The following is a 24725-nucleotide window of genomic DNA, read 5'->3' on the forward strand; positions in this document are numbered from 1 at the left end:
TTATGGAGGTATGAAAAGAAGGTGTAATCTATGTTGTCTGTGTGTTGCAGCCTCCAGGAATCGTGTAAGTTAAATCTTGCGCAAAGTTTGTGTAGCGACCTGTGTGCCCTAGAGGGGTTGATAATGGACCTGGATTGTCTATCTAGAGTTACATCCATGGGGAGGTTAAAGTTGCCCCTCATGGTAAGGAGGTCATTACTTGGGATTCTACTCAGAGGTAAGGATAGTGAGTCCCAGAATTCTGGATCGTCCGTATTCGGACCATATACATTAAGGACATGGAAGTGCCCTGTGGTTTCAGTGAATATAGATAGGACCCATCTTCCGCTCTTGTCAGCCAGATATGATTCGGTGGAGAAACCAGCATTTTTGGAGATTAAAGTGGCCACCCCTCCTTTCTTGCCTACACTGGGTGAGCTAACAATGTCAGTGATCCAGCTCTTGCCAAAATTCCTTAGCCCATCTTGAGGCATCTTTGTTTCCTGTAACAGGATTACATCCGGTTTCAATTTCAAAAGGTAGTTTTCAACTTTATTCCGTTTGATCGGGTGGTTAAGGCCCCTCACATTTAGGGATACAATTTTTAAGTTATTATCCAAAGGACGTTATTCATGCATTGCTGGGCAAACATGGTTAATTGCGTGTGGGGGAAGCTTGTGTTCTGATTTGAGGAGAAACCACTGGGAAGCGATAGGGAAGAGATGTGTGAGAGGTATATAAGACCTGGACCACGTGTCGATGAGAGTGGACGATACCAAGTGAGGGAAATGGCACAACTCAAGAGTAACCTTGGGGTGTGAATAAACACGTGTGGAGGTGGTATTCCTACAGTGATAGGAGAAAAGGATAAAAAAGAAAGGAAATGAAATTGAGAAAAAAGAGAAAAAAAGATGACCCAAACTCCCAACCCCCCTCATCCACCTAACCCACCCAACCATTCCACCCACCCAAAACTTTGTAAGAGAGGGAGACGACAGCGGGTAAGAGCCGCCATCACTGGCAACAAGCAGCAAGCGATTAACAGTAACATGTAACCTTGCAAACAGGTAATGAAAATAAGCCATATAGGCTATTTAAAGATGATACAGAGGTGGGCCATGGGCCAAAAGATTTCTATCCTATCAACAGTAACGCCTGGTGTGGGAATATATGCTATAGTGATGCGGTCTGCCCAGGTGAGATGTGATATGATCTAGTGCAATGGTCTTCAAACTTTTTGATGCCGAGACCCCCCTGTCAAAATGTTTCAGGTGTAAGGACCCCCTTCTGTCAAAATGTCTAGAACTTGGTACTCCTCAACGTTGACAACTATCAACTACCATAAACACCCACAATTCCCACAGCAAATCATTTTTACAGTGGGGAAATAATATTAAACAGTGTTTATCAAATGAAAGATCAGTGAGCGTGGGGGTGTGGTCAAAGGTGTGGCTAAAATCAAACGGCCTCATTTATGAGGAATTGGCCTAGGGCAGCGCCGCAAGTCTTCCTGCTGCGCTGCCCTATGCCAATGTGAAAGGGCAGGAATGCACCTTATTTATGAAATATGATGCATTCCTGTCCTTTCCCACTGCGTGGTGCACAAATTGCTGCTTAGCGCCAATGTAGGCAGAATTGTTTTTGTGCAGGAAGGTGCCCCGAGAGGGGTTTTCCTCTTTCTATGTGAGCTGCAGAATGTAGCACACATGGAAAGAGGAAAAAATACGAGGAGACAACAAAACATTTCTCCTCATTACCCCTGCTGTTGGGAAGCGTAAGGTTTTGGCGCTGCCCCAGGTTTACATGGTTTGGAAAATCTGGGACAGTGTCAAAATTCATGGGTGTTGCGTGGGAACAATGCCGCAATGCCCATGAAACTCCTACTTGACAGACTAATGCAAGGCAGCGACTTGCGCTGCTTTGTCTTACTCCATATGTATGAGGGCACTCATAGCCATGCAAGGTGACTTTGCGTTGCCTCATGGATACGATTGCGACACTTGTGCTGCTGGAGCTTAAAAAAAATGACGCTCTGGCGGCTCAAGCCTCTCATAAATCAGCCCCAAAATAGTTTGCTAGTTGTTTTTAGGACTTTCACCATCAGGTAGCTACATATAAAATAATGGGTAGCTTAAATGAAAAACAAATTTTAAGAAGATGATACTCAGTAGGAAATGCACTGTAGTACATTAGGAAATCGCTATTAGTTAATGCACTACAGAGGTCTGTGTGTAACCAGAGAGCCACAGAATTTTGGAGCAGATTTACAAGCCCCATGCGCCTCTTTGAGCTGGCATTGCGTAACTTTTTTGACGCAACAGCAGCGCAAACAATTCAGCCAATTTACAATGTGACGCATCTAGGGAGATGCGGCACGTTATAAAGCCCTGCGTCACATTATACCTGCACCAGGTGTAATGAATGCAGGCCAGGTGTTCCCACGCAAAAAGCCATGTAGAACTAACGCAGTGAAATTTACAACATTTCACTGCGTCACTCTACGTGTTCACTGCTTCAAAATCCCTACACCTTCTCAGGCCAGGCGTAAGGAATGATGCAGGGCTTTTTGTGTGAGACTCATCTATCTGTTGTGGAGCATTGCTGGAGTTGCGTCACTTTCATGAGCAATTCCAGCGATGCGTCACTTTTGTGCCAACAGGTGCGTCAGTATTTCTGATGCATCTATAAATCCTTGTGCCATGGAGCACTGTATTGTAAATACAGGGCATCCATTGCGGCGCAAGGACATTTGGCGCTGGCGCAAAGAAACTAACACATCTATGCAGAGGCATCAGTTCCTTGTAAATCTGCCCCTAAATTTGGTTGGTGCAGTGGGGAATATTGACTTGTGGATTTTTAGTGCTACAAGGTCAAAGCCTGTGACAGAAAGCACTGTGAAAGTGTAAGTCATTATTTTATTCTTGTATTACACACATTATAAGGTAGACTGCTACAAACGGTGCAAATAGTTTTAGGATATTATGAGGCTTCCAAAGTGTAGATTTTAGTAATACCAGAACATAAGTAATGCATTTTCTGTTTGCATAACTGTCCATTTAACACCTCCTCAGAGGTACTAAGCAATTAAAAGCAATTAAAAGCATGCACTTCACAGCCCAGTTCTTCTTAATACCACAAAAAAAAAATCTTTGCCATCACAAATCCATTAAAGCCAGAACCGCTCCCAAGCACCATTTACATTTGCAGATTAGGACTGTTTCAGGTCAAGCCCAGCCTTTCACAGCACAGGAGACAATTAACTTTAGCTGCAGCATTTTAACCACCGTGTCCCCGGTTTTCAAAAGGAAGAGCACATGTTTTAAATTCCAGGCAGAAGTGAGGCCTGGAAATGCGCGACCCCCTCTGATCTAGCGAGATGTGGTGTAGAGATATAGTGGTGTAGCGATACTCAGAACCAAGAAGGAGTGGTGAAACTATATGATGTGCAGAGTTGTAGAGTGATGTGAGGTAACATTATACTGTAGTGATATATGCTGTGATTGTTGTATGTTATGCGAAATGGTAAATGTTATGAAATCATATGATATATGTTAAGGTGTATGCTGTGCTGCATCTGAGGTTCTCGTTGAAAACTCTGAGAGACCATAGGGTCTGTGGGACGGGAAATACAAACGTACAATCATACAGTCATGGAATAGTACATACACTTCGAGGTCTGAATGGACTACATTAAGTTAGAACCCCTTAGATGCAGAATATGGAATTATAAAAGGATATAGAGCGAGGAGCACAGTAGTGATATAGGTTCATGTATTTGTGGGAGAAGCAATAGTAGAAGCACCAGTAGAAGCAGGAGCAGGTCCTGTGTCCATTAATGTAGAACTCTTGTCATCTAGAAATATCGGCAGGTCGTTTGGATTGGTGAAAATATGGTGTTTCTCATGGTCAAAAACTTTACATTTTGTCGAACCAATGATCAAGGATAGTAGATTTAGAGACTTGAGGTTGGATCTGAGAACTAGGAAGCACTTCCTTGTCTCTAAAGTAGGTCTGGAGTAGTCCTGGGAAACGTAGACTTTCTGACCTTGCCATAGGATATAGTTATTGTTGAGTACATAGTTGAGAATCATTTCTGCATGTTGAAATCTTAGAGGGTGGCATACGATTTGTCTGGTGATATTCCTGTTCGTGGGTCTGAATGATGGTACTCGGTGAGCCCTTTCCAATTCAAATACTTTTTTGAAGGAGAGACCTGTAATTTGGGGAAGCCATTTTTTTAGGAAATCCAGACCTCGGTTGCGCCTAGATAGGCACCGCAACGTCATAACCGACACTACCGACGCCGACGACATCACGCAGAGCCGAATGAAGCCACCCGACGATGCGCGCAAGGGGTATTGCTCAGCAAAAGTTTCCGGATCTAGCCTGACGCCTGGAAAATTCAAAGGTAAGGAATCTGCAGCTAGATAGTCTCTACCAGATAATGCGTTACTGAAGGTAAGTAACTTGTTCATCTAGACAACTGGCTTATCAAGGCTTTAAGGCACCAACAATCTCTACAGCATTAACAAGTAGTTGTCACTACTCTCAATCAATTAGGCCTACACATCAATCACCAGAAATGTATCACATCACCAGTGGAGTCTCTTCATTACCTAGTGCCAACTTTCAATACCATAAAAGCGAAATTGTATCCTTCGCAGGAGAGACTGTTATCCATTCTCTAATGAAAGTTTCCCATCCAACGGTGAGACAAGTGTCCTCTCTTCAGGGCTCATTGGCATCCTGCATCTTTCTAACACCGAATGCCCGTCTCCACAAGAGACCACTACAACAGTGTCTGGAAGACCAGTGGAGTCAATGCTCAAGCAATTGGGAAGACAAGATCACCCTTCTACTCAAAGCAAAATAATCTTGCAAATCGTGATGTCATTGGAAAAATCTCCTCCAACGAATGTCTTTTCATCATGTGGGCTCGACATGGCGGACTCGCTACGGCCCCACGTCCACCTGAAGATGACTTGATTTTTAGGGGAAGACCAAGCTTTGCTTATGGACATGCCCTTTGCTGGCTCTCCTCTCTTCAGAGACAGGGTGGACTGAGCACCAGAGCGCTTCAAGGATACCAGAGCTACAGCCAGGTGCTTGGGCCTGTCTGCAGCCCCTTTCCAACCCCAATCAGCCTTTTGCTCATTTTGTGGCTTCCAGTTGGGTCTTTACACACCTAGCTGCCATGGCACGCAAGGTCTCCAGACTCTGTGTGGCCAAGGACACGGTCCCCCCAGACTTTGGGTCGGGCAGCCAGTTATCGGGCCAGTCCACCACCCTCCAGAAGCTGCAGCCTCAAAACCTCTGTAGTTCGCCCTCTAACTATCAAGGGCAACCAGTGGGAGGCAGGATATTCCATCATCTGCACCACTGTAGATCGATAATATCAGAACACTGGGTTCTCTAGATTGTCCGAAGGGGCTACTCCCTCCCCTTCGTGGCTACTTTTCCACCCAGGCCACCCTCTTGTGACAGTCTGATGGAGTACTATCTCTCCTTACTCCGCCAGGAAGTGGCAGCTCTCATGGCAAGGAAGCCATAGAGAGGGTCCTGACAACAGAAGTAGGTTTTGGTTATTGTTCCCACTACTTTCTGGTGCCCAAAAGAGATAAAGCGGCATTTTTCCTATCCTAGATCTATGCCTTCTCAATTTCTTCCTCAAAAGGAGAAATTCAAAATGCTCATCTCACTCAAGTCCTGTCTGCCCTGTACCTGGGATAATGGATGGTAGCAAAAGACTTGCAGGACGCATGCTCCCACATTCCAGTCCTATCTGCCCACAGACGTTACCTGCAGATCACAGTGAGCCACTAGCACTTTCAGTTTGCCGTGCTCCCATTTGGCCATACCAGGGACCCTCGGTGTTCACCAAGGTGATGGCAGTGGTTGCTGCTCATCTGCAGAGATATGGTGTTCCAGTCTTCTCCTATCTCGAGTGCCTGGAGCAAGTCCACCTTCAACAGCCAGTCGTTTCCCACCTCCAGACTACTGCGGACCTCCTAAACTCACTGGGATGCACTATCAATGTGCCAAAGTCACAGCTGACTCCCTTTCTGATGCTCCCTTTCATCAGAGCTGTTCTGGACACTTTGCAGTTTCGGGCTTATCTTCTCGAACAGTGAGTCCAGGATATTCAGGCTATGATGCTGATGATTCAGCCTCTATCCTGGGTTATGTAAGACTAACTCTGGGGCTTCTAGGCCTCATGGTCTCCTGCATCCTACTTGTGACACATGCCCGTTGGCATATGCAGGCTCTGCTGTGGAACCAGAAGTTTTGGTGGGCGGTGCATCAGAGGGAACTGCAAAGGATCTGCATTGGTGGTTTATAAACTGCAGTTGGGCCAGCAGCAACCCCTCTCTCTTCCCAACCAGTTCTGACGGTAGTGGCAGATGCGTCACTCCTTAAATGGGGAGGCCATCTGGGAGACGTGGAGGTCAGTGGCCTCTAGTCTCTTGCGGAATCCGGACTCCACATCAACTTGCTGGAGCTCTGAGCAATCCGTCTGCCGTTGACAGTCTTTCTATCCTCCATCAAGGGAAGGCTAGTGTAGGTGTTCACAGACTACACCACTTATGTGTGGTACTGCAATAAACAGGGCGAGGTTGGGTCGTGCATCCTTTGTCGAGAGGTCCTATGCCTCTGATCATGGCTGGGACGTCATGGGATATCCTTGGTAGTTCAACATCTGGTGGGCTCTCTGAAAGCCAGGGCTAAAAACTCAGCAGAAGATGCCTAGCGTATCACAAAACGCATCTCCATACAGAGGTGGTGCAAGGTTTTTTTCAGCAGTGGGGAGAGCCTTGGTTATATTTGTTCACCACTGCCAAGAATGCGATATGTCAGTATGTCACCTCTGCCTAGTTCTTACTCCTAGAAGAGTAGACGCCTCACTCACTTATCGTGACATGCTTCATCATCTTACCAGGGTGTGGATAGGCGGTGATGATGAAGCATGTCACGATAAGTGAGTGAGGTGTCTACTCCAGTATCTTTGGATACCCTTCCTAGGAGCAAGAACTAGGCAGATGTGACACCTGGAAATCCTGATACTGAATGGGAACTAGATGGTTTCCCATAAACACTTCGGAGTAATCAGTTGCTCATGTGTGTGTGACTAACAGGTTTCTTACCATCAACATGGCCATCTTCGTGGCTATAACATACGCCCAGAGGGTCACTGAGCGCCAAGCTTTGTTGTCTTTGCCTCCCTACCTTTAGATCTTCCTGGACAAACTGATTCTTTACACTAGAGCTTTCTTCCTTTCAAAGGTGGTCACTCCCTTTCATGTAAGCCAATGCATCACCCTGCCTACATTTAACGCTCCACCGTATCCCTCTAAGGAAGAGTAGCAACTCGACCAACTCAACCCAAAAAGAGTGTGTTCGTTCTACCTTAACCGCACATAACAGTTCCAGGTGGACAACCAACTGTTCGTGAGGTATGTCGGGGCGCTCTGCTGACCTAAAACTTGGGTCCCTACCTGGTCAGTGATCTTTTCGCTGCTACCTCGTACTTTTGGTGTTGCCGAGGGTCTCTCCCCGCCGCCGCGTTTCAGTCCATCAGCGCGGCCGCAGCGAGGGAGGTACTACAAGCCCCACGAGCCCCTGCGGCAGGAAGCCGCCACCGCAAACACCCAGTTCGCGCCAGGAGGCGCATAAATCGAGAGAACATTCCCGGCTGAGCGGGCGCTCTGCTGACCTAAAACTTGGGTCCCTACCTGGTCAGTGATCTTTTCGCTGCTACCTCGTACTTTTGGTGTTGCCGAGGGTCTCTCCCCGCCGCCGCTTTTCATTCCATCAGCGCGGCCGCAGTGAGGGAGGTACTACAAGCCCCACGAGCCCCTGCGGCAGGAAGCCGCCACCGCAAACACCCAGTTCGCGCCAGGAGGCGCATAAATCGAGAGGACATTCCCGGCTGAGCGGGCGCTCTGCTGACCTAAAACTTGGGTCCCTACCTGGTCAGTGATCTTTTCGCTGCTACCTCGTACTTTTGGTGTTACCGAGGGTCTCTCCCCGCCGCCGCGTTTCATTCCATCAGCGCGGCCGCAGTGAGGGAGGTACTACAAGCCCCACGAGCCCCTGCGGCAGGAAGCCGCCACCGCAAACACCCAGTTCGCGCCAGGAGGCGCATAAATCGAGAGGACATTCCCCGCGTCGCGGGATAAGCCCGGGACAAGGGCGGGGCCGGTAGAGGCTGGGCTGGGCCATATCCCTAACATATGCTCCGTGACGTACATACTCAGAGTATCACTTCATGCTAATCTAGGCAAAGGTGGGCCACGGACCAAGTAACGTACATATTATGATATATATGGTAACCGTCCCACAGATGAGGCTGTCTAGTCTGTCATCGTGGATCTAGCTGTATTGCCTGGCCATATTTGCTCTTGGATATTTTGTTTGCAATATTTTATTTTGTTTTATTGTGGTTATCCTAGCTTGTAGGGTGCTAACATTTGATCCTACTCTGTTTCCTTGTATTCGTGAGTATTTATTTATTTATGATCTTACTGCGGCGCACTATTTTCTGCTTATATAGGCCTGTAGTCTATAAGTACTATATGCGACTCTGTTAATACGAGTCATCTTTTTGAGCATTCGCACCTTAAATTTTGGAGGCTTATTGTTCTCCTAAGCGCTGCATTTGCACGTTTTGCACGACCCTTCTATTTTAAGCCTTTTCTGGCCTTATCCTATCCTCCCCTGCATTTGCACTTTATACTTTGGAGGCGAGCTGTTTTTAAATATTGTATTTATTTATCAGCATAAGCCACCTTATTCTGACCCTACTCCTATTCTGCATTTGTATTTTAAACATTGTGATGTATTCTCTACCTATGTGATATTGTGTCTGATGGTTTTATTTGCCCAGCATTTTAGTCTGTAATCGTGTAACACTTTGTATTTTATATTTTTCCATTTATAACAAATCGGGATTGCGAGGTATCTCTTCCCATAGATTTTGCCTTATAATAAATTGGGATTGCGAGGTATCTCCTCCCATAGATTTTTCTCATAACAACTTAATTATCCCTCTGTAGTTGATTTAACCAAATAATCGTTAGTATTATGTCTACAAAGGGCAGCAGGAATAAACCAACTGGTAGTGGAGTACTGGGGATAGGCCCAATAGATAATTTTATCATAAGGGCTAATGAAGCCTTAGATCAAGGCTTCAGCCTTTTGGAGCGCAGAGTCTCCCAAGACTTAGCTATGGCAAGAAGATCATCCCTGGGATCACTTGCGTTAGCCAAAACTCCACTACAGGGTAAAAATAAAAATAGTGCTTCCACAATAGTAGAAGTACATGGTATACCAAACGAGGTCGATTTGTCAGTATCACACCTATTGACAGACTCACAATTAAGTTTGGCACTGGAAAAGTCTCCGGAATTAATTATTAGTATTACGCCAGTTGAGATAAGTTCGAGGTCCTTAAGAGGCAGGAGGGAGGGTGCCATACGGAAACAAATAAAACCGATAACTATGCCAAAAACTAAAAAATCCTCTATGCCCAAGAGAAAGCAAGGGAAAGAACCAAATCATCATGGAAACAATGGCAAAGGGGATAATCAATCAGATGTGATAGATGCAGTTTCGGATGCCCAAAGTAAAAAGTCTTCTAATATCTTGGGTGGAACTTGCGATAAATGTAATAAATGTATTAATTGTGAAATAAATAACCAGCTGTTGACAAGAATTGGGGATCTTTTTAAAACTTATCTGTCCCCTATAGAGTCCAGACTGACACAAATTGAAAAACATTTGGCTACACTAAGTCCTACCTCAAAAGATTCCCTTAAGCATGGGGTCCCAAAGATTGGGGGAACACAAATTAAACCTACTGATCCTATTCTGTGGGATAAACCCCCGAATGCACAATTAAGTTCCTTACAGGCCCCAGATAAGCAAGCGGTCGATAAATCGCCTATTTTAAATGAACCCAATAGACAGGAAAACACCTTATCTAATGACACTACATTTCCTAAAAGGGCCCAGGATATGGGCGCGAAAGGGGATAGATATACATTTAATTTGCCACCTGAAGCAAGCCCCTATGTGGTGATTATGACAGGGGTCCCAGAAATGGCAGGTCATACTGAGGAATCGAGCTGGTCATTAAAGAATAAAGTCCAGCATTGGCTCAACATTAATCGCCCATTACCCCTGCATCGATCAAGCCGGATTCTAATGGTACGTAGAGTACCATGGATAGGGCAAGAGGAGAAAAAGACCCATGGTGACTGCGTAATCATTAATTTTGAAGACCCAAATACTGTAGATTATATATGCTCATGGAGGAATTTAGGGTGTAATGAGCGTATTGAAACAAAAAGATTTGCTTTCTTTTATCCCTCCATGAGTTGTCCCGGGTCAGGCTATGATGATGGAAATTGGAGTAGAATAGGTTATCGGAACTGGAGGGGGAAACAGAGAGAGTGGGGATTGTGGAACCAAAGTGATAGAAACTTTTTGGGAGACTACAGAGGGATCCCGACTTTTAATAGGTTTAGTTGTCTGGAGTCTGTAGATTGACCCATAGTCCCTATTGATTCCTCAATCAGAGAGTGGGAGGGTCAGATTTTGAATAATGGTAGAGCTAAACAGATGGTTTATAGCCACTCAAAACCAACTCTGGAAAATAGGAATATAGTTATAGATGCAGCTGTAGCATCTACTACACAATGTATGTCAATTGTAGAAATAAATAATATAGGGACTGCCGTAATGGGAAACACTAGAGGTAGCGAAGGGACTGTTAAGCCCAGATATAGATCTTTAAGCATGGGGATGGAATTTGGAGAAAGTGTAAAACTCCCCTCAGATAAGTCACCCAATACGAACTTGAATATCCTTAGCTGGAATGTCGCAGGGCTAGAATCTAGACTGTTGGATTCCAATTGGCTAGGGATATTACAGGATAAAGATATAATAATGTTCCAGGAGACTTGGGCTACTATCGACCTCCAGATAGAAGGCTTCCATTGCAACAGTGTGTTTGCAACTAAGAATGATTATGGCCGCCCTAAGGGTGGGCTGTTGATTGGTGTTAGGATAACAGCAGGTGGTAGTATAAAGTTAATACCCACCAATAACCCTAATATTCAGGTTATCGAATACAAAAGGAAGGTACCCATCTACGTGATTAATTTTTATAACAATGATTTTTACTCAATCCCAAACAAAAATTGTATACAACTTTTTAAATTTTTATCGGACATTATTGAACCATCAGATAACAGTAGAGGTAATAGGATCATTTTAGCAGGGGATTTTAATGCTAAAATTATCAAATCCAAAATAATAGAAGGAGATATGCATAATGACCGCGCATTTAAACGCGGCACAGAATTGGATTGTTTTATTTGTGAATATGCTCTAACTAACGTGATGGACATAAACTATATCTCCACAACTGTTAGCGTCCCGACATTTAGAGGCAGAGATTATAGCTCAACTATTGACTACATTTTTATGTCATCTGAGCTAATTGATTGCCTCGTAACAGCCGAGGTCCTGGAAACTGCTTTTAGCGATCATAATGCACTAGTGGCCAAAATTAAATTGGGATCTTCGCCAGTGTTTACTAGTTTTCCAGGCGCTAGAGACATTAGCCCCGCCACAAACAATTTGAGGTTGAAATGGAGGGGGGTTGATTGTGGAAAAGTGGTTGAGCACGTCATAAATAAGTACCAAGTTTTAATTGACTCATGCACATCCTTAGACGGGAATAACCAAAGGATAATTGATGATTTTACCAGTTTATGTACAGTTATAAAAACCTTCCTAACCGTGCCTAAACATAGTATAGGTAAAGACCCTAGGTGGTTTGATAGAAATTGTTCTGTTGCCAATAGGGCCTTGCGTAAAGCATTGAATGCAAAACCAAGATCCCAATTGGAGGTTAGGGCGGCAAGAAATGAATATAAGTCTGCAATAGAAGAACGTAAGGCAGTAATTTTGAGAGAGCAATGGGAGGAGCTTTCTGACGCTGCAATAGGAAGGAATGCATCCACCTTCTGGCCGGTAGTAAAAAAAAATGCGTAATATGAGAAGCCAACTATCCACAATTAATTGTATCATTCCGAGTGATCGTTGGGAAGATCATTTCTCTAAAGTATATGCTATGAATGCAACAGCTAATGATGAGTATATACCCGGCCAATTATGCTCTATACAGTTTAGCCTAGGCGAGGTGATTGTGGCTATTAGACAAAGTCTTGGTAACAAGGCCCCTGGGCCAGATGGTTTCCCAATAGACATAATTAAATGGAAACCTGATCTTTGGGCACCGATTTTAACGAATGTTTTTAATAGTGTACCTTTGGCAGCTATGCCTGACACCTGGTCCACAAGTATAATTGTACCAATATATAAGAAAGGGGAGAGAACAGATCAAGTAAATTATAGACCTATTTCACTTTTGGATAACACATTGAAAATACTAGGACGAGTCCTATATAATAGAGTAAATACATGGGCAGAGGAATTAGGTGTTTTGGACCCATGTCAAATGGGTTTCTGAAGTAGGGTTGGGACGATAGAGCAATGTTTAAATTTAAATTTAGTAATTGGAAAATATAATATTGCCAGGTCGTCAACAATTTACCTAGCCTTTATGGACTTATCGTCCGCTTTTGATTTTGTAAATAGGTCAAAATTGTGGTCTATTCTTTTAAACTATGGTTTAGATGCCCCCCTTGTACATTTTTTGGCCTATTTGCACACTGACACAAAAGCCAAAGTAAGGATTGGGATGGCGGGGGAAACCTCTGGGGCCATTAAAGTGGAAAGAGGAGTTAGGCAGGGGTGCGTTTTAGCTCCCCTGCTGTTTATTATTTATATCAATGGATTAAGTAACTCCTTAAAACTAACCACTACGGATGTCCCAAAAATAAGGGGGAGTCCTTTACCAACATTGCTTTACGCAGATGATGCGGTCCTCTTGGGTCTCACCCCGAATGCCCTGCGTATCTTGGTCAAAAGCTTTGTACAGCACATGGATAAATTGGATCTCAAAGTACATTTTAAAAAATCTTTTATTATGTCCTGTGGACCAGGGAAGAGACAGCTCAATGCGATTTCGGTGGGAACTGCTAAGTTATACTCCACAAATAATTTTTCCTATTTAGGGATGGTTTTTGCTGCGAACGGCTCGTGGAGTGGGCATTTGGCCCACGCCACGAGCAAGTTCTCAAAAGCCATCAATTCTATTCTTAGTCTCCCACGGCCTAAGAAAATAGGAGCCATTAAAGCTATTTTAAAAAATTTTAAATCACAATGTGCCCCGGTAGCAACTTACGGTGCCGAGATTTGGGGTTTGGTTAAGACTCCCAGTATTCAAACCGAGGAAAATTGTTTTTGTCGGAAACTCCTCGGAGCCCCCATTGCCACCTCGGAGTATATCTGTCATTGCGAATTGAATCTGCACTATATAACAGATTTTATAGCAACAAGACCTGCCTTGTTCTGGCTGGCAATTTGGAGGAACACAGCGGCCTCTCTAACCCACGAAATTATAAGAGATTGTTTAAACTGTGAGAAAGGGATGAGAATCCCGTGGCTTGCTGGTGTCTTTAAGATACTATGTAGTGTGGGCAAAAGCCATCTATTCACTGACCCCACCAAAATTGAGGCTACAGATAAAAATGAAATTAAATTCGCACTTTACGCACTTTATAGTAATATGAGACTGGAAGCTGAATTAACCAAATCAACTGTCCAGGTCTATATAAACAAAGACTTACATAGACAATCAATCCCTCTATATCTCACGTTACCAATGACAAACTGGGAAAGATCATTACTGCTTCGTCTAAGGGCTGGTACTGTCAGATTTTTATTATGTTTTCCATTAGGTTATTTTTCTTCAAAATCAGAAAACATGTTATGCCCTTGTGACGGAGTGAGCCCACAAAATGATTTACATTTTTTCTTCTTTTGTAAATTTTATAAAAAATACATTAAATGGTTTTTATTTCCATATTTTAAAAAACAAAGACCACTTTCCTTAGAACAGTCTTATGCGTTGTTGTTCACCCTGGAAACTGATGAATTGATCTTTCGTGTTAGCACCTTTTTGAGAATTGTAACGTATGTTCGCAAAACAATGGAAAACCCTTGAAATAACTTTAATGTCGAATAATTTGTGACCACACACTGTGTATTGTACAAACATATATTTGTTTTTACATTTGGATTTGTATACATGTGATTGCTTTTATGAATTTGAAAAAATTCGAATAAAGATGATTTGAACTTGAACTTGAGGTATGTTGGAGCAAAGAAGGGGAAGGTTGTGCAGAAACAGACTATCTTCCCATGGATCGTGCTATGCATTAAAATCTGCTCGGCACTGGCTAAGTAGCAACCCTCTGATGGTTTGCGAGCTCATTCCACCAGAGCTAATGTTGCAAGGACTGCATTAGCACGCAGCGTTCTGGTCTTGTACATCTGCCAGACAGCAACGCGGCTTCTCTGCACACGCGCTCACCTGGCACTACTGCCTGGACAGTCAGGTCTGCAGGGATGGGCTCTTTGCCCGTTCATCCTACAGGACATTTTGGTGTGAAACCGTTTCTCTGACCCACCTGCGAGGAGGAATTGCATGGGTATCTACTCAGGTAAGTAATCTGCTGCTAGTAGTCTCTATCAGATTAACAAATTACTTACCTTCAGTAACGCCCTCTCTGGTCGAGATTCTATCTAGCTGCAGATTTCTTACCGACTCACCCATCGTCCCTGCTCTGCGAATAAACATCTATGGACAGGATTTTTTCCCTTTCAGGGCCGAGTTCTCCACACCAATGGTTAGTGTACTTTATGGCTCCGTACTATTGGCGTGAAAAGTCACGGAAAGAAACTGACGGCAGCATGCTGGGATAGCACCTATATAGGCACTGCACATGTCACTTCCAGCGCGGACAATGCCACGTGGAACGGAGCGATGCCACCTACTGGCATGGAGGGATACTGCTCATGAAAAATGTTTCTAGATCGAGTCTGATATCTGTTGATAATTCTAAGGTAAGGAATCTGCTGCTAGGTAGAGTCTCTACTAGATAAGGTGTTATTGAAGGTCATTTATTTTGTTAATTCCATACTTACTTCATTTGGTCAGATCTGGTTCACAATTTTCTTGTATTAAATAAAGTCCATTTGGCAGCTATTACTGCCTACAGTATATATCCTCCACAAACCTTTTTTTTCTTCATTGTCCCAGTTATTAAGGACTCTATAGAAGGCCTCAAAACGTTTTCCCCCAGCACTCCCATCTTTTTTCTCAGTAGGATTCAACGTCTTATGCTATCAGAAAGCAAACAAAATCCTGACTTGTAAACCAAAAGAGGTAAAACGGCAACAGCTACTTTGATGAGAAACATTTGTATTGTAGAAATCTGTAAAGTAGCCACCTGGATTCTGTTCACACCTTTACAAGGCACTATTGCCTGGGCTCAGATGCTAGAACACAAGCTCAAGTAGGATAAGCTTTCTTAAGGAATCTCTTTGCTTAGTTACTTCTATGGACCATCTTTTTCTTTTTCACAACCTTTTTTTAGGGATGGGCTTGCCACTATATTCATTGTTTATAATTAGGGCTCCCGGTTTTATGGTATTTATTTTTTGACATTTCCGTCTGTATGTATCCATATTTATTTTTTGGCCATTTTATCTGTATTTATCCATATTTATTTTGTGTTTTGCGTATAAATGAAGTTGTAAAACTGTACATTTCCATATCTATTTAACTGATAGACGTGCACTCATACTTTGATGTCTGTCGTGTTTTAGCTATTTAAGCTGCCAAATATTGCACAACAATACATCCACTGGTAACTACTAGCATTATACCATAAATATATGTTGACTTATGCCATTATTTAAATAAATGTTATCCTGTTTTTCAATTTCTCATGCTGTCCATCTGCTCAGCTGCTGGCCTATAATTCATGTAAGACAGCACGGAGAGTCACTTAAAAGAAGCACAATTTTCTGTATTTATCCACTTTTAAAAATAAATGCTGAAAGAAAACACATTGTTTTCTGTCTGTATTTATCTGTAAAAATCAGTAAAAACGGAAAACAGGGAGCCTTACTTATAATTGTCAGTGGAGATCTCCTAAGGTAGAAAAACGGTTTCTTAACCTGCAATCCTAGTTCTTTCTCAGGGGAATCTCCATTGAAATCATGAGCAATCCCCCCTCCTCCCCGGTGGTAGAGAGAAACATTATTAATAGACATGGTACAATTCATTAGTTATCCTCTCTTTTGCTCTGTAAAAAAGTACTGAGGAAATTGCCACCTGCTAGGCATGTTAGGATACTGAAGGGCTGTGAGCCCTTAAAGATGCAGTGTCAGTTTTCATCTCTACAGAACTGCAGCCTATATGTGCACATTGCCCTAGTTTTCCTTCCCTTATCCTCTAAAAAAAGTTTGCAAAGGAGATTTATAAGGAAAAATCACACAGCTCCCGGAAACTTTTCCTAGTTTTGAATAATATTTTTTTAATGTAACATAAAGTCGTTGGCCAATATAGCCTGATTTATAGACTGCAAAATATGTTTATTATCAAAGAGTGTGCTATTCTTGGCCTTCCGGCGATAATTTCTACACTAAAGAAGATATATTTGAAAGAACTGCCCTGGGATTCCGGCACTGTTCATTGCTTATGATTTCAATTGGAGAGTCGCCTGGGAGAGAACTAGGATACAGGTAAGAAACCATTTGCCCTGTGTGTACTAATATGTATTTAACTGTTTTACTCTCACCTATGTCAAAATGTTTACATATTTTAAGATAAAAGTTGCCAAATATACGTATACAACTGAAAAAGGGATCTTGATGCTCTTACAAAGTTGTGTATTATACAAGCTTGTTGTTTCTTAGTCACACCAAAAAAAAGCAAGACTGCCTGTGACATGCATCATTTATATCTTGAGGAGATTACCTGTATATCAAGTTACTCAGTAAACTAGTTCAGATTGTCTCCTCATTGTCTCCTCATGTTCCTCTTTTGCAGTGCTGGAGGTGCACCAGTTTGCCCAGGAAGCAGTCGTAGCTGATGCTTGGCTAACTGCCCAGGAGCCAATTATAAAGAGCAGAGAGTTGGGGAACAGTGTGGATGAGGTGGAGCAGCTAATTCGGCGGCATGAGGCCTTCCGCAAAACTGCTGCTGCTTGGGAAGAACGCTTCAGCTCCCTGAGACGCCTAACCACAGTATGTAAATACAATGTATTTTGATTGTACAAGGTGTAATACCGTGAAATAGAGCCAAAGCAGTCTTAAACTGTGTAGGGAAGTGGTCTTCAAAGAGTGGGGCTGATGCCCTACTGTGGAGTCCTAAAGCATTGTAAAAGGGATGTACAACTGTTAAAATGGTTTGCATATGAGTTTTTAGTTATTGGTTGTAAAAATAAATTAGCACGATGGATTATTACTAGAGGTTTCCTGAACCATCTGTTCCACAGGCTCCTCCACCGTCTTCCTCTGTTCCACAATCTACCATATCTCCACACACTCATCAGGTGTTACATTCTTTAAAGAGGCCTGGAATATAATTGAGACCTCAAGATCTTCCACCAGAATCATTCCAGCAGTTACCATTCAGGATGTATATTCTGACAATGATCTGGAGGAAGATGATGCAGGCTCTGAGTGGGATGACTATGTGGTGGCAGTATCTGATAAAGGCCACTATCTGCAGGTTTCTTACCTTAGAATATTCCCCAGGCGTCAGACTGGATCCAGACGTTTTTGAGCAATCTCCTTGTGCGCCATGTAGGTGGCATCATTTGGCTCTGTGGCATCATTGGCGTTACCCACGCCAGAAGTGACGTGCGCTGTGCCTATATCTGCACCACCCCAATGCGCTGATAACAATTAGATTTTTTCCGCGCCATCAGGACCAATCCGGATGCCCTCCCCTCAGTCACTTTTTGACCGACTTTTTCTCCGGAAGATGTCCCCTATAGGAAAATGGGTTTTTGGTTGCAGTTATGTCTCTCTCCCCTCCCCCATAATTTTTGCCCCCTTTTTAGCTACTGGATGCTGATTTTCAACTCTGACGCTGAACTGAAGCCTGCTAACCAGACCTCAGTGCCAGTGTTCTTCCCTTAATACAAAAAAATGTCTGATTGTTTTACAGTTGACGCAGGACTTTAGCACCCCCGTAAGCCCCTAGTAAATTATTTCCCTGGTACCTAGGGCCTATGTACTAAAGAGGGTTTCTAAGGGCTGCAGCATATCTCATGCCAGTCTAAGGAACCCACACAAAAAGACCACACAGACTGCCAATGCAGGCTGCATGACATGGTGCAAACATGAAATGAAAACATGACATGTACTCTCCTGTGTGCCATGCCAAAGTGACTGCATTTAATATAAGTAAGTCACCCCTATAGCAGGCCTTTGAGCCCTAATGCAGGGTGCATTATATTTTATGGGAGGACATATCTGCATGAGTAGATATGCCCCTGTGATGTCTAGTTAAATTTCTAGATATTACAAGTGAACTGGGAAGCCATCTTAAGGTATGGACTTGGCACTGGCCAAAATGAGTTACCCAGTTACATAATGGCTTCATGGAAACATATGGTGTTTGGTATCAAACACCTTGTATTAATAAACCCACACTGATTCCAGTGATGAATTTATTAATACATGCACCCAGAGGGTACATAAAGGTACCCCTGAACCCTACTAGTCCTCTTTTTTGCTGGCTGACTAGCCCTGTCCAGCCTGCCACCACAGATGAGTTTCTAAAGTTTCTGACCCCCTAGGAAGTGATAGCTCCGCACTCAGAGGTCAGAAACAATGCCTGCTCTGGCAGGACGGGTATACACCTCCTCCAGCAGGAAGGCTAGTAAATTAGCATGTCAAGGAAGGGAGCTTCAAAGAGCACACTGCCTTTGCTATGTGATCCTGTCTTCCCCCCAACATGCTTTCTGCCCTGAGGCCCATTTGGCACCAGGACAGGTGGGAAGGTGGGAAATTAGCTATTCAAGGAGGCTTGTTGCACCTCTAGGCTAGTCAGACCCCTAGGGTGGGCTACCTGAAGTGAACATGAAAGAAAGAATTCCACCATTTCTGATAGAGACATTTAGCCACAGATTTCTTACCTTTGAATTTCCTAGGCGGCAGACTGGATCCGTAAGAATTTTCTTTGAGCAGTACCCTTGCACACCAGTAGGTGGTGTTGGTCGGCTCCCCGTGACGTCGGAAGAAGAGTCTCTGCCGTTGTGACATCCATGTCACCTTTATAGGCGCCACCTTAGCGTGCTGACGTCAGTTCTTTTCTTTCTGCTCCAGTTAGCGCAGATCCGTGAAGAGAGCTACCCTATGTCATTTTTTGACAGGCCTTTTTCAACATTTGGTCAACCTTGTTTCAGGACCTGCAGTTGTGGCTGACCAACTGCGATTAGGTCAGAGGCAGATCTCTCTCCCTTCCCCAACCAGATCACACAGTAGTGACAATGTGTCACTCCTGGGATCTGGGAGAGGTGGAGATAAGAGGACTTTGGTCTCCGGTGGAAACCGGACTCCACATCAACTTGCTGGAGCTACGAGCGATTTGCTTGGTATTGAGAGGCTTCCTTTAGTCAAGGGAAAGCTGGTTCAAGTGTTCACGGACAACACCACCGCCATGTGGTACTGCAACAAACAGGGTGGGGTGGGGTTGTGGACCCTTTGTCAAGTGGCCGTCCGTCTCTGGATATGGCTGGAACAGCAGGACATATCCCTGGTGTTTCAACACCTTGCAGGTTTCCTAAATGCCAGGGCGGACAAACTCAGCCGTCAACGCGTAGCGGATGGCGTCTCCATCCGGAGGTGGTGCAAGGTCTCTTTCAGTAGTGGGGAGAGCCTTGGTTAGATCTGTTCGCCTCCGCAGAGAACACCCCATGTCCGCAGTTTTGTGCATTGGAGTTTCCAAGGCGGCTCTCACTCAGAGACACTTTTTGTCACAAGTGGAGCTCAGGCCTCCTGTACTCCTTTCTGCCCATACGATTCCTGCCCAGAGTGCTTAAGAAGATCAGGAGCAACCAGGCCCAAGTCATTGTTGTGGTTCCGGACTGGGCATGGAGAGTCTGGTATACTGAGCTTCTCCAATTGAGCATTGATCCCCCGAACAGGCTGCCTCTTCGGGAGGATCTTCTGTTTCAGCAACAGGGAGGGTCCTCCAAACGAACCTCTTAACTCTATACCTTCTTGCACAGTGATTGAGGGGCGACAGTTAATAGAATTCGACCTTCCTCCCGAAGTTTGCAATGTTATTATGGTGTCCAGACAGCCCTCCACCAAGACTGCTTCCCTCTCTCAGGTGTTACTCTTTATTCTGACCCTTGCCAAGCAGGTACCTTTCAGCCCTGTCTGCCTTTTTGAGGCTTCCAGACCAGCCCTCTTTCTTAAAATCCCCTATTGTAAATAGATTTCTCAAGGAGCTTGTACCTATGTTTTCCGCTACCCCTTTCATCATGTCTCAGTGGGACCTTAATTTGGTTCTCACCTTCCTGATGTGTGCTCTGGTTCAAACCTTTGCACAACTCCCCCTTCCAACTGTTTGCTATTTAAACATCCTTTTTAGTGGCAATAACATCTATTAGGAGGGTAAGCGAATTGCAGGCTCTGTCATCCATACCTCCTTATCTGACCATCTTTCCTGATAAGTTAGAGCTTCGCATTAGTGCCTCTTTCTTACCAAAAGTGGTTACACCATTCCACGTTGTGCAATCAGTCACCCTGCCCACTTTCTACGCTCCTCTATAGAAGAGGAGCAACCACCGTCTGGACCCATAAAGATCATTGTCGCTCTACCTTGACCTCACGAGTGAGTTCCAGATGGATGAGCAACTCTTTGTAGGGTATTTGAGAGCGAAGAAGGGTTGTGCGGTGCGGAAAAGGATGATCTCTCGATGGGTTGTCATTTGCATCAAAATCTGCTATGCTCTGGCCAAAAAGCAGCCTCCTGAAGGCTTAAAGGCTCATCCTACCAGAGCTAAGGCTGCTGCCACGGCATTGCAATGTGGTGTCCCAGTCCTCCACATTTGTTAGGTAGCAAAATGTGCATCTCTCCACACTCCTGTTTGGTCGCTCTGTCCTGCTGGACTTCATGGTCTATCTTGTCTGCAGTCCCTCCTCCAGGGATGGTATTGCTTGGGTATCTATTCAAAAGTAAGGAATCTGTGGCAAGATGTCTCAATCAAATGGACAAGTTACGTACCTTCGGTAACGCCTTATCTGGTAGAAACATGATCTAGCCTGAGATTCCTTACCCACTCACCCATCCTTCCCGCACTTCGGACAGGTTTTTAGGGTCAGGGCTGTTCCCTTTCAGGTCCCTAGTTTTTCAGAATGACACCAATGTCAGTGCACTTCATGCCTCTGCGTTCTTGGTGTGGAAAATAGTAAAAAGTAAGTAACGCCAGCATGCCGAGGTTGCAGCTATATTGGTGATGCGGACTTCACAATGGCAGAGACAACGCAGATGACGTCAGGCTTCCGGATCCAGCCTGTCGTCTGGAAAATTCTTAATTAAGGAATCTGTAGCTAAATCATGCCTCTACCAGATAAGGCGTTACCAAAGGTAAGTAACTTGTCCTTTATGTGTGGTGAAATTAGAAACTCTGGAACAGGGTGATGCCCACTTCCCACAGTAAGTGGGCATGTAGTGGGAGTAGTGATCCCAGAAGTAAGTAGCCTATTGGTTTCTACTCTTCTCTTCCCTTAACGCCCCGAAATTGAGCATTTAGGTGGACTTCATGCAATCAGATTTATCTGCCTGAATATGAAAGAAAGACAAAGCAGAGCCCACGACGCAAGAACTGAGGAGCAGCACTTGACTCGGCTCCAACCCTGCCAGCCTGCCTGATGTCCCCTACAATTGCACGGACCTGGCTTTACCAAAAAGCGGTGTCACCTTCAAAAGCTGTGTAGGAGTGACCCATAACTTCAGCTGTCCAACAATATCTCCCTTGGAACAGAGGAGCTGCTTCCCTGCACTGTTGCAGATACCAAAAGGACTGACAACGAGAGCCTCTGCCATCGCGACCCTACCAGACAAAGCAGCACTGAAACCGAGCCCCACCAGCCCGAGTTGCTGTGATCTGACGGTACCCCGGAGGCACAGAGAGCCTCAGGAGCTGAGCACCATCTTTAGTTTGAACTGACTGGTGCCACAGTCCCCGCCTGCAGCTTGTCTGTTTTTTGCAGGCAACCAAAAACCACGTGTGCCTCACGCGGTGCGACCTCCTGGAGAAAGCACCACTGCACAAGAGTCCTCCAGCTCGAGTTCCAGTGGGCCAGAGATGCTCAAGGACTGAGCCCCCCCTGTGGGCTCGCCCAGACTGGACCCAGTCCCTACTTGCAGCCTCTTTTGAAACAAACCGTTTCCCATTGATTTAAACTGGGCACCCAATGCTGAAAGCACATTTTCACCCGGACTCCCCAGAGCTGCCTGAGGTGGCCTATTGGTGCTGCCATTGACCTTTCCCTACACATAACTTTAAATCCAGAAAAACAGCCCAGTAAGTTGCTGTTAAGTACCCCTGTGCAGTATGTGTTTCCTGCCCATAGGATAACATTACAGCTTTAAAGATACAAATACCAGTGTATGTCTTTACACTGCAAAACAGTGATAACTCCCCAAATGTAAGTGTATTTCTGTATACTTTCAAAAGGTGATATCTCAAAACAAAGTAGTTACCCAGTTACGAAGTTCTTGATGTTAAATATATATATATATATATATATATATATATATATATATATATATATATACCTGTCATTTTTTAGTCAAGCCTTGGCAACGCACATGCGCTGTCTGGAAGACCTGCTGTAATCACTAGACGGAGTTTAATCCTGCCTGTGCTTGTCATTGGTACACTCCTGCATCGCTCTTCTTTGCTGATTCCTCATTGGTTTGCGCTCCCGAAACATCACTTCCGATTTTTGCCCAGGAGCACCGCTAAACTACAGTTTCCGTTACACTGTATGTTTTGATATGTTCCTTTGAGGACTACTTATTTTTATTGCAGTGTGTTGTGCTGAAATGTGGGGTATGGGGATGCCAGGTTGTTTTCTATGCGAATAGCCACTAGTAGACAGATGTCATGTATGAGTTTGAACCTGCGGAGCACTGCATTCTGGTTGACCGCAAGAGGGAGTTTAATGGGTTTCTTTAAAGTTACTTTACTTCCCTCAAAGCCAATAATCTTTAAGCTAAAAGACAAATAGCATTGTCTTGAGCTACAATTTGCTGAAAAGATTTTCCACGACAATCCATCATTCATGTGCTGGCAGTGTAACCTTCCCTAATGGATGCATTTTATTTTGATGGTAGTAGGGAAGTCTGCATGCTGCAATATTGCTCCTAAGTTTCTCTAGTGCCATATTAATTATTGCAGCCTGGGTAAAATCTGCATCCATCAGCAGTGCGATAACCTTTGCTGGAACCCTTAGAAGGCGCTCTCTACCTTATTCATATTGCCAGCATGCCGCATAGCATGCATTACAGAGTTGTCTAAAAAGCCACGGCTTAATAAATGTTCTTTTCCATAAGTTATTACCTACCTCCCGATATATACAGCAGCACTCTGTATTTTGGGTGTTTGATGGCTTTCATATGTTTTATAATGAGTATGCACGGACAGTCCCAGCATGCAAAACACTACCTTTTTCAATTCGGGACTTGCAGACACTGTTTCCCAGCCCTCTTACCTGCACAACACGAAATGCAGTTTTCATTCAGTTTCTTATTAACAGGTGTGTTCAATTTTTTGCGATGTAAAGCAAATACTATACCACAGAGTACTAATGTATCACGCAATTACTACAGTTCCCATAATGCACTGATTTGTGGCACAACTTTAAAAAAAATGCACTTATTAGTGGCATGCTAGTATACACCAAAAACATGGCGTCCTTCCATTAGTATAAGGAAAACATCTGAACACCAGCCCTTCTTCCGGTCACGCTTGCCTCTTTTTCATGGCTAATGTGCGGGTCTGTGGTGGGATCTGATACAAGGTCCAAATTTAAAAGGGATCAAACACCCCGTGGCGGTGTGTGCAGTATTAATATTTACCATATCCAGACACGTGCATCAGGGGCATAGTGCATGCAGGTGCATCCTTTCCTGGCCTCTCCCTAGTACCAGTGTTTACTTTTATAGTTTTATTTCTATGCATGGGGAAAATAAGTGCTAATTAGACCGCCTAAACTGCTTGTTTTTCCATGTAAATAACAAACTGACACAATAGAAGTTTGAACTGATAACATAGATTGTGTGGTTGTATTTACGTGGAAATTTGAACATTTTACATGTTCAAATGCAGACATCTGGAAAAAAAACTTCAGTTACTACCTCTTTTATAAAAGAACACAGTTAATTTATATACACTGGTTCAGCAAGGATCTGTTCTCTGCGCCAGTGCATTGAGTCGGCTTCCCTGAACCTATTTTTGTGCATTATTTCAGGGGACTATCACAAAGGTTTTTGTTTTGTTATGTTGTATTTTGGGGAGTACTTTCAGAGTAAGGGGAAAAAAACGAAATCCACCATCAAATCCATTCTTTTTATAACTAATTTCTATAAACATTCTGTGACAGTATGGAGGCTAATGTAAAACATAAAACATGCACAAGTAGCAGAAAGGTTGTTGCAGTTGCCTGGTAAGGAGAAGCTGAACAAATTTACAGCTTGAAATAGTTATTTTTCATAGCAGTACACATCTAACCTT

The 24725-nt window shown here is 44.0% G+C and overlaps 1 protein-coding gene across 2 annotated transcripts in view; it reads left to right on the plus strand.

Annotated features, from left to right (window-relative positions):
* SPTBN4 (spectrin beta, non-erythrocytic 4) overlaps positions 1–24725 on the plus strand; it is a 1597753-nt gene that overhangs the window by 1318509 nt on the left and 254519 nt on the right. For both annotated transcript variants that reach the window (XM_085625377.1, XM_085625378.1), the window contains one exon: positions 17012–17208. In XM_085625377.1, coding sequence (XP_085481503.1) covers positions 17012–17208 — 197 coding nt within the window. The remainder of the gene's footprint in view (positions 1–17011; positions 17209–24725) is intronic.

Source organism: Triturus cristatus, chromosome 9 (genome assembly GCF_964204655.1).
Source record: "Triturus cristatus chromosome 9, aTriCri1.1, whole genome shotgun sequence".
Classification (NCBI taxonomy): Eukaryota; Metazoa; Chordata; class Amphibia; order Caudata; family Salamandridae; genus Triturus; species Triturus cristatus.